Source organism: Coffea eugenioides, chromosome 10, assembly GCF_003713205.1.
Source record: "Coffea eugenioides isolate CCC68of chromosome 10, Ceug_1.0, whole genome shotgun sequence".
Classification (NCBI taxonomy): Eukaryota; Viridiplantae; Streptophyta; class Magnoliopsida; order Gentianales; family Rubiaceae; genus Coffea; species Coffea eugenioides.
In genome coordinates, this window is record NC_040044.1 from 32,018,088 (window position 1) to 32,030,237 (window position 12,150).

The 12,150-nt window shown below is 35.6% G+C and overlaps 1 protein-coding gene across 1 annotated transcript; it reads right to left on the reverse strand.

The window, feature by feature from the left end:
• Positions 1 to 1,092: 1,092 nt before the first annotated feature.
• Positions 1,093 to 7,741, reverse strand: LOC113750679 (extensin-1-like). The gene is made up of 5 exons (XM_027294631.1): positions 7,597 to 7,741; positions 6,167 to 6,466; positions 1,826 to 1,956; positions 1,558 to 1,764; positions 1,093 to 1,316 (listed from the first exon to the last, which is right to left on the reverse strand). Exons 1-5 carry the CDS (start codon positions 7,739 to 7,741, stop codon positions 1,263 to 1,265), a joined length of 837 nt encoding a protein of 278 aa, XP_027150432.1. The 3' UTR covers positions 1,093 to 1,262.
• Positions 7,742 to 12,150: the final 4,409 nt, after the last annotated feature.

Here is a 12,150-nt window from a genome sequence, read left to right on the forward strand (position 1 = left end):
TATGTTTTTGTATGTTGTTGTCTTAGCATCCACATTTATTAAATTAGCGTCTACATCTGATTTGTTGATATTTACACTATACCGTACAATTGGAACTGGTAATTGTAGAAGCCCCTGATTGAGGAAAGGGATATGTGGTGGCAGGAAGGGGTCCAAAGATTGACCATGTAGCAAGCCATCGAATTAGTTATTGAATAGGTGAATTTTGAAATGTAAAATTGCTGGCTTTTGCCTGATTTTGAGTATAATTACGGCTATCAACTTGTGTATAATGCTACCTAACTTTCTACAATTTGAGGGAATGCTAATTGTATTTTTTACTTCTCTTTTTCACTACTTCCCTTTTCAACTCAAAGGATGCTATCGTTTGTGATCATTGTTTAAGACCGAAGCATGGTACTAATAAATATCTCATTGAAAGTGAAGGAAACTTAACATTATGAAAACTGTAAATCTTGATTTGATGAAACTATTTATTCGTGGAATTTATAGATACAAAGCTCAAATTCTGATCTCGATCACCATTATTTTTTCCTTACTAGTTTCAATAACAACTGATGTCGATCCTTTTCCCCCTGACAAACTAACAGTTGGCATTTTCTTTAGAAGACGAAAGGAAAGAATTAGTCACATATTCTTTGTGAGTTTTGTATTTATAAATTATTAAGAAAAGAATTAGTCACAAAAAGATTGAGATCATTGCAGTTGAAACTAGTAAGGGAAAAATAGTGGTGATAATGTCCTTAATAATTTAGCAACAGCACCGTCACAATTTGAGTTTTGTATCTCTAAATTCCACGAATAAATAGTTTCATCAAATCAAGATTTACACTTTTCATAATGTTAGTTTCCTTGACTTTCAATGAGATATTTATTAGTATCATGCTTCGGTCTTAAACAATTATCACAAACTATAGCATCCTTTGAGTTGAAAAGGGGTGTAGGTGAAAAATAAAAGTAAAACAATTAGCATTAGACCAAATTACCTAAACATTTGATACTTTTGATAAAAAAAAAAATGATCAACAATATTAAAGACAAAATATAAGAGAAAGAGAGAAAAGTGTCGTAATATAAATAGTATTCTTTTATTATATGGACCTGCAGTTTGCCAACAGGACAGAAAACCTTACAAGCATGCACTGCATGGTACGTAAAACGGTACAAACCCCATAAACATGGAACTCAGGAGCTAGAGTCAATTTAGATGTAGAAATGGTAACGTAGAAACTTGGAATCATCCTCGCATTGGGCTTTTATTCTTATTCTTCTACATCTTCTTGAAGGTCGCAAACACCGATTGTCTTCTCCTTTGCCTGCAAATATTCAGTTGGCTTTCAGCTATGTGCATTTCTAAGTTGATAAGCAAGTTTAAAAAAAAAAACACTCTTTAATCTGTATACTGCTCAAATTCTTGAAAACAGACCGAAAAAATAATGTATTTCTTTGGTTCTTAAAAAAAATCTTCTACAAGTCATTTTCATGGATCAAGTGTACGTCCTTAGCATGATATACATGGCAGTTTGTGTTGATAAAGTTTTGGATAGGTATTATTACCTCAAAACTTAGATGCACTTGCTTAGTAGTGGTGAGGAGGAGGAGAACCGTAGTAGTGATGATAGGGTGGAGGTGGAGACTGGTAAACTGGGGGAGGAGGTGGTGGTGAGTTGTATTTGTAAACTGGTGGTGGTGGAGATTGGTAAACTGGGGGAGGAGGTGGTGGTGAGTTGTACTTGTAAACTGGAGGTGGTGGAGACTTGTACACTGCAGGAGGTGGTGGAGGAGACTTGTACTCGTAAACAGGTGGCGGAGGAGACTTGTATACCGGAGGAGGTGGTGGGGGTGACTTGTACTTGTAAATTGGTGGCGGTGGAGATTTGTAAACTGGAGGAGGTGGCGGTGGGGACTTGTATTTGTACACTGGTGGAGGCGGGGAGTTGTATACTGGAGGGGGTGGTGGCGGTGACTTGTAAACTGGTGATGGTGGAGGTGAATACACCGGAGGTGGTGAGTAGTGGTAAGGTGGCGGTGAGGACTTGTAAACTGGAGGAGATGGTGGGGGTAACTTATAAACAGGGGTTGGTGGAGGTGAATACTCAGGAGGTGGTGGTGAGGAATAGTGGTAAGGAGGAGGAGGAGGAGATGAATACTTGTAATAATCAGCTGCAGTTTCCAAGGGCAAGCCAAGGGCAACAAATACCACTAAAACAGTGGTAAGAAGAGGATTCAGCCTAGACTCCGTTGCTTTTGCTTTGCTCCCCATTGTTACTACAAATTCTTGTTTTAGGCTGATATGCTTCTAGGCAGCCTCTAGCCCCCTTTTTATAGCACTCAGTGGCTTCATTTTTTACTCCCAAGACTTGGAAGATGTAAACATGGTAAATCTCTTTCAACAGCTCTCAACAACTTTAGAAAAGTTAAAAATCGTGTACGCGTTGGAATGGGTTGTCCTCAAATTGTACTTTGATAGTTTTGACAATCGTGAATATTCATTATTCAATTGTGTTAGGTTGAGAATTATGCTCTAAATTTTTGAATCTCAAGCTATATAATAACAAGTTTTGGTATTAATTTGTAACTTAGGGTGTGTGTGATAAAACTGAAAACTGAAATCTGAAATCTGAAATCTGAAGTTTGAATTCATTAAATTATTAAGTATTAAATCTAATACATACATTCAGTGATAAGTTATTCACTTATCACTTAATTTTGAGAGCAAGTTTTGTCTTGGAAATCCAGTGTTACTTAATTAATTTAAATGTTCAATTTTTTGTTATCAAACGATTTGAATGTGTTAAGATTTAAATCCATTAAATTTAAGTATGGAATTGGATTATCAAACAGGGTCTTAGGCATGCAATGACTTTGAAATATTGTGTGAATGCTCGATGGCGTAATGTTGTATTATCTATGAATAAAAGACCATATACGGACCCGCATTCCTCTCTATTTCTTTTGCCTATCAAGAAGGACGGTGTAATAATACAAAATGGTCGTTGTCTCATTATTAACAGTCAATCTTTGAGTAAAGTAGAATTCGTAATAAGAATTTCTGATATCAAATGCGAGTCGGTGAATTGATTTTTAGGGTAAAGACCCTGTAAAGGCTTTTGGAGGTAATAAAACATAAAAGGTGCATTTGTAAAGAAATGAGTTGGGAGATTATTATCTAGAGGAAACGAATTGATACGTGCAGGAAGAGATGTGAAGAGACTATAGGTCTTCTGCTATACACTAATGTAACATTCACATTACACATTTTTGTGTGTTGACACGTGTTCTTTTTATCAATTAAATGTAATTAAGAGTATTATTACGATAATTTAAAGAATATAGATATCAATCTATTAATGTATGTAACATGAAAATTACATCAAAAGATCCATTGCCATTCAAAGTTTGACCGTGTAGTGTTGTAAGTCATCAAATTAGTTGTTGCTGCAGCGAATTTTGAAATGTGCAACTGCTTGTTCCTGATGTTGGGTATGATTATACCTGTCAACTAGTCTAGTTTTGCCTAACTTTCTAGAATTCTGCGGGACAGTGTAGATGAACAGGCTATGTTCAGGAGCGAGTATTCTTTTTTAAAGAATTGACAAGGGGGCAATTTTCCGTTCAAGGGGGGCAATTTTCCATCTTGTCTTTTTGAAAAAATGCTATCACATTGTATAGGCAAAATTTATGTCTACAGATGATGAAAAACAGAGAAAATTCTATAGTCTCTTTTGGGTAGGATTCTTTAAGTTGTATCTCTCAATAAAGATAAATAGTTTAAATTTTCAATATTTAACAATATTTAATCTTACAGTCATTAACACTTCTTTCACTATCCAATGACAAATATCACTTGTAGGTATAATACCCTAAAGAAACTATAAAATCTCCCATGAAGTAGTACTATTATATGTTATGAAATGAAAACAAAATTTATTGCTTAATTTGGATGTCAAAAAATCATTTGACGATTTCTATTGGCTCTAGTTGTGAAGTTATACCTCACTAGCGAAGCCTGTATGACATACTGATTGAGCAGCCAATTTCTTGAGTTCGTATTTTTGAAGTCACGAGAATAAAGAAAAAAACTTAAGGAAGAAAAAAAGAACAGACGTGAATACAACTATTTTTTGATACCATATAACTCTGCCTAGTACTGTAGTTTCACCAACAAAGGAAGTCTTCCTAATAGAAACCTTGAAAGTATTAATTTCATCACGGTCTTTAAAATACTACTTCTTTGACTGATTTGTACGAATAAATTTAATTGTTCTCATAAATTTTGCTAATTTTTTTTTCATAAGAGCACAAGCTGGTTACTACCAATCAATACAAGCTGGTTACTACCAATCAATATTACATATAATTTTCTAAGTGCCTTTGTCACCATTTTCTCTAGCTAGTGTGAATTGGATTGGCCTCATGGAATCGAAGTAGCCAAATTGATGACAACTCAAGTCAATGGACATGTTAGTATTCAAGATTCCTTTATTTTCTGGGTGATAATATATTTATAAGCTTAACAGGAGGCAAAATTGGAACTATATACCCATAAAAAAAAATAAATTTGGCAGGGTAATTATACTCCCGAAGGTTAAATTTTGACCCCAAGGCAACCAGCCTTTAGGGCAAAAGTATATTTAGATATTCCTTCATATTATTGGCTTTGTTTGAAGAGGTTCACATGGGGAAGTTGCCCTGTAAGCAGTGATTGAAAATGTCCTTTTTTTTTAATGTTTTAATTTTCAGATCAATGATTGAATATGTTAGAAAAGCATGAATAAATTTTTATTTTCTTATTGAGAAGATAAAAAAAGGTGATTGAAAATGTGTTCTTGATACAAAGTGATTGTATCCAATCAGAAAATTTTGAATCATGTAAAAAATCAAAATGCTTAAAAAAAACTATGGCAATTTCCCAAATTAATGAAGTGGATGCATTTTAGTACTTGCATCTTAAACAAGGACTTGGTATGTAGAACGAATTGCCTATGTTCCTTAATTCACTCGATGAGCAAAAAATCTTAGGGCCCGAGGGATTTAAAACCACCGGAAAAGTTTATAACTAATTTTTGCTGATGTTGTAATCAGTAGAGGATATGTCACTAATTTTTCCCTTTCGTAGTCTAAAGAAATCGACATCATGGAGAAAAGTATTGAGATCATTTATAGTTTAAACTAGTAAGCGATAAGTTATAGCAATAAAGTCCTTAATTAATTAGTAATAGCATTGTCAAAATTTTTTTTTGAGTTTTATAAATATAAATTCCACTTACAAATTGTGCATTAACCAAGACTCACACTTGTCATGATTTTTCCTTATGTTTCAATGAGATAGTTGTTAATATCATGTCTCTGCCTTAAACTATAAGTACCAGCTGGTAATATCATCACCACAATGATTACAAACTATAGTATACTTTGAGATGTAAAGGGAATAAAAGAAAGACAAACATGAATTTAGCGTTAGACCAAACTACCTATGTATAATAGTATAATTTTAAGAAAAAGGCCCATTATTAATATTGACTCAATAATATTAAAGGCAAAATATAAGGGAAAGAGAGAAAAAATGTCGTAACATGCATAAATAGTAGAGCCAATAGAAGTGAAATGAATTGATTAATTGTACGGAACCGACTTTTGCCAATAGGATAGAAATCCTTACAAACATGTACGGCATGGTACGTAAAACAATACGTACCCCACAAACAGGGAATTAATTGAGTCGCAAAATTCAATTTACAAATTAAAGTGGAAACATAGAAAAACTTGAAAACATCCTCGCATTGGGCTTTTATTCTTATTCTTCAACATCTTCACGAAGCTCTCAAACACAGATTCTCTTTCCCTTTTCCTGCAAAAATTTCAGTGGGTTATGGGTATTGTGCATTTTCAAGTAGATGAGCATGTTAAACAATTCATTAATCTATTTAATACACAAGTGTTTGGAAGCAGAGGGAATACTAATGCTGTTCCTTGGTTCTTAAGAAAACTTTCTACCACTCATTTTCATGGATCTAGGTGTACGTATTTGGCATTATACACATGGCAGTTTGTCTAGATAGAGATAAGGTTTATCATGCGAAAGTTAATTTATTGGTTAAGCGTTATTACCTCAAAAACTTGGATACAATTGCTTAGTAGTGACGAGGAGGAGGAGGAGAATTGTAGTAGTAATGGTAGGGTGGAGGTGGAGACTTGTAGATTGGTGGTGGTGGGGAACTGTAAACTGGAGGAGGTGGAGACTTGTAAGCAGGTGGTGGTGATGACTTGTACACTGGAGGAGGTAGTGGAGGAGACTTGTATTTATAAATTGGTGGTGGTGGAGATTTGTAAACTGGAGGAGGTGGTGGAGGTGATTTGTATACTGGAGGAGGTGGTGGTGGTGACTTGTAAATTGGGGAAGGAGGTGGTGGTGACTTATACTTGTAGACTGGAGGTGGTGGAGACTTGTACACTGGTGGAGGTGGTGGTGGTGACTTATATACTGGGGGAGACGGTGGGGGAGACTTATAAATTGGCGCTGGTGGGGGTGAATGCACTGGAGGTGGTGGTGAGGAATAATGATGAGGTGGTGGAGGGGACTTATAAACAGGAGGAGGTGGTGGCGGTGACTTGTAAACTGGTGGTGGGAGTGAATGCGTTGGAGGTGGTGGTGAGGAATAATGGTAAGGTGGTGGCGGAGACTTGTAAACTGGTGGTGGTAGGGGTGAATGCACTGGAGGTGGTGGTGAGGAATAATGGTAAGGTGGTGGCGGGGACTTGTAAACTGGAGGAGATGGTGGAGGTGACTTGTAAACCGGTGGTGGTGGAGGTGAATGCACCGGAGGTGGTGGTGAGGTAATGGTAAGGTGGTGGTGGTGGGGGTGAATGCACTGGAGGTGGTGGTGAGGAATAATGGTAAGGTGGTGGTGGGGACTTGTAAACTGGTGGAGGTGACTTGTAAATGGTGGTGGAGGTGAATGCACGGAGGTGGTGGTGAGGAATATGGTAAGGTGGTGGCGGAGACTTGTAAACTGGTGGTGGTGGGGTGAATGCACTGGAGGTGGTGGTGAGGAATAATGGTAAGGTGGTGATGGAGACTTGTAAACTGGAGGAGGTGGTGGAGATGACTTGTAAATTGTGGTGGAGGTGCTTGCACAGGAGGTGGTGGTGAAGAATAATGTAAGGTGGTGGGAGACTTGTAAACTGGTGGTGGTGGGGGTGAATGCACCGGAGGTGGTGGTGAGAAATAATGATAAGGTGGTGGAGACTTGTAAACTGGAGGAGGTGGTGGAGGTGACTTGTAAATCGGTGGTGGTGGAGGTGAATGCACTGGAGGTGGTGGTGACGAATAATGGTAAGGTGGTGGCGGGGACTTGTAAACTGGAGGAGGTGGTGGAGGTGAATGCACTGGAGGTGGTGGTGAGGAATATCGATAAGGTGGTGGTAGGGACTTGTATAATGGCGAAGGTGGTGGAGGTGACTTGTAAACAGGTGATGGTAGTGATGGTGGAGATGAATACACTGGAGGTGGTGGTGAGGAGTAGTGATAAGGTGGTGGGGGTGATTTATAAACTGGTGATGGTGGAGGTGAATGCACAAGAGGTGGTGGTGAGTAATAATGATAAGGAGGAGGAGGAGGTGAATACTTGTCGTAATCAGCTGCAGTTTCTGAAGGCAAGCCAAGAGCAACAAATACCACTAAAACGGTGGTAAAAAGAGGAGTCAGCCTAGACCCCATTGCTTTTGCTTTGCTCCCCATTGCTACAAAATGTGGTCTGAGGCTGATATGCTTCTAGGCAACATCTAGCCCTTTTATAGTACTCAGTGTCTTCACTTTTTACTCCCAAGGCCTAGAAGTTGTAAGCCCAGTAAAATCTCGTCACTTTCTCTAATTAACTTTTCAAAGACTAAACATCTTGTATACGTTGGAATGGGTTGTCCTCAAACTGTACTTTGATAACTTTATCAATTGTGAACATTCATTATTTAATAGGGATAATTTCAGAAACATCCCCTGAGGCTTCCAACAATTTCATTGACCTCCCCTAAGGTTTTGAAAATGACATAAACCTCCCCTGAACTTATAGTTGTAGTAACATGATCAGCCCATGTCAGGAAAATGAGCATTAAAAAAATATTTTGAGTGAGATGATATTTGTGTTCCACATATGCCCTTTTTGCTTATCCACAACTTGTATTTGTAAATAATGAAAACTATTAAAAGACATACATAATTAGTAAATTCTAGTAGGTGTAATAGCAATTAGGAAAAGTGCAGTAACAACAACTTGAAGCTTCAGTCTGCACAAATGGCTAGTGCAATGGCCATATTTTAAGTTTCTTTCAAAAGCATATAAACGGCTCAAGCAACTCAAGAAATAATTTATTTTTAGTGTGATTACCTAATTTTGAGGTAATAAAAAGTGGCAAGGCTAGACCAACCAAAGGCCATAGTTAACATGATACTCATCATAAATATCATACTAGGTGTTGTATCTATATTCATCCAAAATATAAAATCAATTGGATAAACTCTCGTAACAAATATAAAAGTGTCACGACATTGTACCAACCATTTTAAATCTTTTCTGATTATGTAAGAAGTAAACCAATAGTACTTGTCAGTTGGATTGTATTTGGAAGAAATGTATGACTATTGTTGGATGACTACTACTGTAACTTTAATAAGAGATAATAAGCAACAACTTATTAGTTGAACTAGTTAGTAAGGTAACATAAGTCACTTGACATTAGTTCAAAATTGCTATAATTGTAGCAGTTATAGTATTACATAACTGTCGATGCAATCCAAGATAGTTTCAAACACCATCTGCCCCAGATGAATGAGGCAGATGGTGAGGATTGCATAGCCAAATTTCATGACCATTGATTGTTTGTCACTAATGCCAACCATATACAAAAGCATGAGTGGGTAGCATGTCAATAATCTTAATGCAAATAAGCATATTTTAACCTGAGAGGAGCTATGCTTTTTTCCTTCTTTTCCCTCCATTTTTCCATCTTCGCCAATTTTTTGTATAATACTATCCTTGTGTTGATCTCTAAAGTCATGTCCAATCACAAAAAATGGCTCCATATTGGTGCATCAATTAGTGTCATTTCATAAGTGTAGTTACATTGGCTTTTTAGAGATAGAACTACAGTTAATATCATTTTATTAGTTCATTTATTTAATGACCTAATTATATTTTTCCAGAAATTGGTTTCTCATCACCCTTTTATGCATAAGGGCAAAGTAGCAAATTCATTCTAGGTTACATCAGCAATGGGTCCCAAAATCAGTTGAGGGGAGGTCAATGTTATTTTCGAAACCTCAAGGGAGGTCAATGAAATTATCAAAAACCTCAAGGGAGGTTTCTGAAATTATCCCTATTTAATATTGCTAATTCGTGTACCGTGCTCTAATTGTTAAATCTTAATTCTTAAACAAAAATTTTAAGAACAATATATTATTCAGTGTTTGTATAAATTTTGCAACTTAGCATGCCGGTGACTTTGACATATTTGTGTGAATGCCAGTGATTTCATAATGTTGTTTTGCCTCCGAAACAGGCTTAGACCAGGCCCGACTTTCTTCTCTATTTCCTTTTCCCATCAAGAAGAGGTTGGTAATAATCCAAAGTTGTCATTGTCTCGTTGATATCAATAATTGAACTATTATATCTATATTCTACTCTTCAACTCTATCTCTCTTCTTAGTTGACATCTAAACTCTAATTGAGACAAATCAATCCCTAAACTATATTTTGATTCTTTTTCATCCCTAAACTCTTAATTTTGACACTTTTATTTCTGTACCATGCCTTGATACATACTTTGGTCGCGAAACTTCTTTCTTTTTTCTCGAATTTTGCATTTTTTTTTGTTATGGTTGCTTCATACTTGTCTAGTCACGGGTATTGTATTAACCATTATACTTGAGTAAGAAGGGTTTCATAGTTTAAGGACTATAATGTCACAAATTACAGTTTAGAAATCGAGTTACAGTTGAAGGGTACAAAATGGCATGAACCCGAAGGAAACTAGAATTCCTCTTAGTATTTCTGACGTCAATTTGCCTGTCGGTGAATAGTTTTCTAGGGTAAAGATCATGTCCACACCTTTTGGTGGTGATTAAAGGTGCATTTGTAAAGAAATGAGTTGGGAGATTATATTACCTAGAGAAAAAAAATGTGCATCCAAAAAGGGCTATGTGCAGGCAGGAAGGGTCCAAACGTTGACCATGGAGTAGCCATCGAATTAGTTATCGCAGCAGTCAATTTTGAAATGTAATTAATATTGCCACCTAACTTCCTAGAATTCTGCGGGACGATGCAGATGAACAGGCTGTTGTTTGAGATGTGAGTATTCATTTTTCCAAGAATCGTAAGTAGACTAGAATGAGGAAAAGATCACGAACTCCCCAGTTGGGCAATTTTTCATCTTCTGCTTTTTGAAAAATGCTATCAAAATGTTTAGGCAGATTTTTCGTTGATCTATAGTTATAATCAAAAGTACTCTTGTGTTTTATGAAGGGATACCAAAATTAATGCTTAATTTCCCTGTCAAAATAGCTATTTGAGGATTTCTATTGAATAAAATTGCAAAGTTGTATCTTGCTGACAATACAGGTTAAAGGAGTCAATTCTTGACTTCGTAGTTTCACGCGGGACAAAGACAAAAATTTTGTTGCATAGTAGTATTTATTAGCTTAACATAATTTGCGTTATTGTGATTTATTTTGCAGTTTATTTGTAGTATTTTTTTTATAAGGTGTAGAGTCCTAGAGTTGTTGTAGGATTTTGTTTTTGCTTACTGCCTATTTCATTTCTTATTAATAAAATTTGAATTTACAAAAAAAAATTCATAATTGTGTTAATTTTCTAATATATATTACTTCATAATTGTTATAATCTTAAGCAATCCAAAGAAATTAATGTGCATACTATAAAGCAAGGAAGTACAGTACCAAAATAAAAAAAAAGATGTGCATACAACTATGCCAAGTGTTGTATATTGACCTATGCAAATTCCATGATAGAGAGACGTGCATACAACTATGCTTTGTGTATATTGACCGATGCAAATTTCCATAATAGAGACCTTGAGCTTGAAAGTATTAATTGCATCGTGGTGTTTCTGCTACTTCTCTGACTAATTTGTACTAATGATTTTAACATATTATTTTAAAGATTACTAACTTTAACATACTTTTTTGATTATTCATACCTAAGGATGGCAATGGAGCGGGTGACCGGCGGGTACCCGCCACGCGGGGACTATTGGGGTGGGAGGGAATTTTTCCCCCCGTTTCGGGGGTATATACCCCCGCCCCGCCACCCGTTTAAAATAAAAAAAATATATAATAATTATACATATAATGATATTATTAATTATACTACTAATTATACATGTTTATTAATAAAAATTATTAATTATTTATACTAAATTTATTAATACATTTATATTAAATTCCTAACTACACTTAATACAATAACATTTTTTTTCCAAAAAAATACAATAACAATTTAGTGATTGTATTTGTATCAAAAGTAAAAACTTGATTATTTTAGTTATACTTTTTTATCATATTAGATTGTATTCAAATAACTTTTGTTTAATTATTTTTATGAGTTTCAATTGTAAAGTTACAATGAATAATAATTTGATGATATGTTGATATTTTAGTACTTGATTATTTGTTCAAATTTAATTATAATAAATTATATAATAAAATTTTTTTTAACCCCGCAGGGGAAGCGGGGCGGGGCAAGTCGAGGCGGAGGATGGGGCGGGGGAGGGGGTAATTAATAGGCAATGGGGCGGGGTATTCATACCAATAAATTAATTTAACATGTTCTTTAAAAGATTATTAACTTGTGACCTGATAGCATGTAAAGATGCTCAACCACAAATTTGTTGGGTGGGAATACAAATGATAAGACTCTGCACTTGCTCAGAAAAGTGATATGTATTCATATTTGGTAGAGAATATATAGTGTTTAGCAGACAATATATAAGATGCCGTATTCGCAAGTTGGAAAATGGAAATGAAAAGATTAGTCAATTCGGATTTATAGAATGTGTTAACAGCTGGATGGATGAAATCTACACAAAAAAAAAGGAAATTTTATTTGATAATTGAAAATATTAATTTTCCATGCACCA

Coding starts and splice junctions, on each gene's coding strand:
- LOC113750679 (XM_027294631.1), bottom strand. CDS start 7,741: ATGGGGAGCAAAGCAAAAGCAATGGGGTCTAGGCTGACTCCTCTTTTT. Junction 6,467..7,596: donor TCCTCCTCCTTATCATTATT/ACTCACCACCAC, acceptor AGTCACCACCAC/CACCTCCACCAGTGTACAAG. Junction 1,765..1,825: donor CACCCCCACCACCTCCTCCG/GTATACAAGTCT, acceptor CACCTCCTGCAG/TGTACAAGTCTCCACCACCT.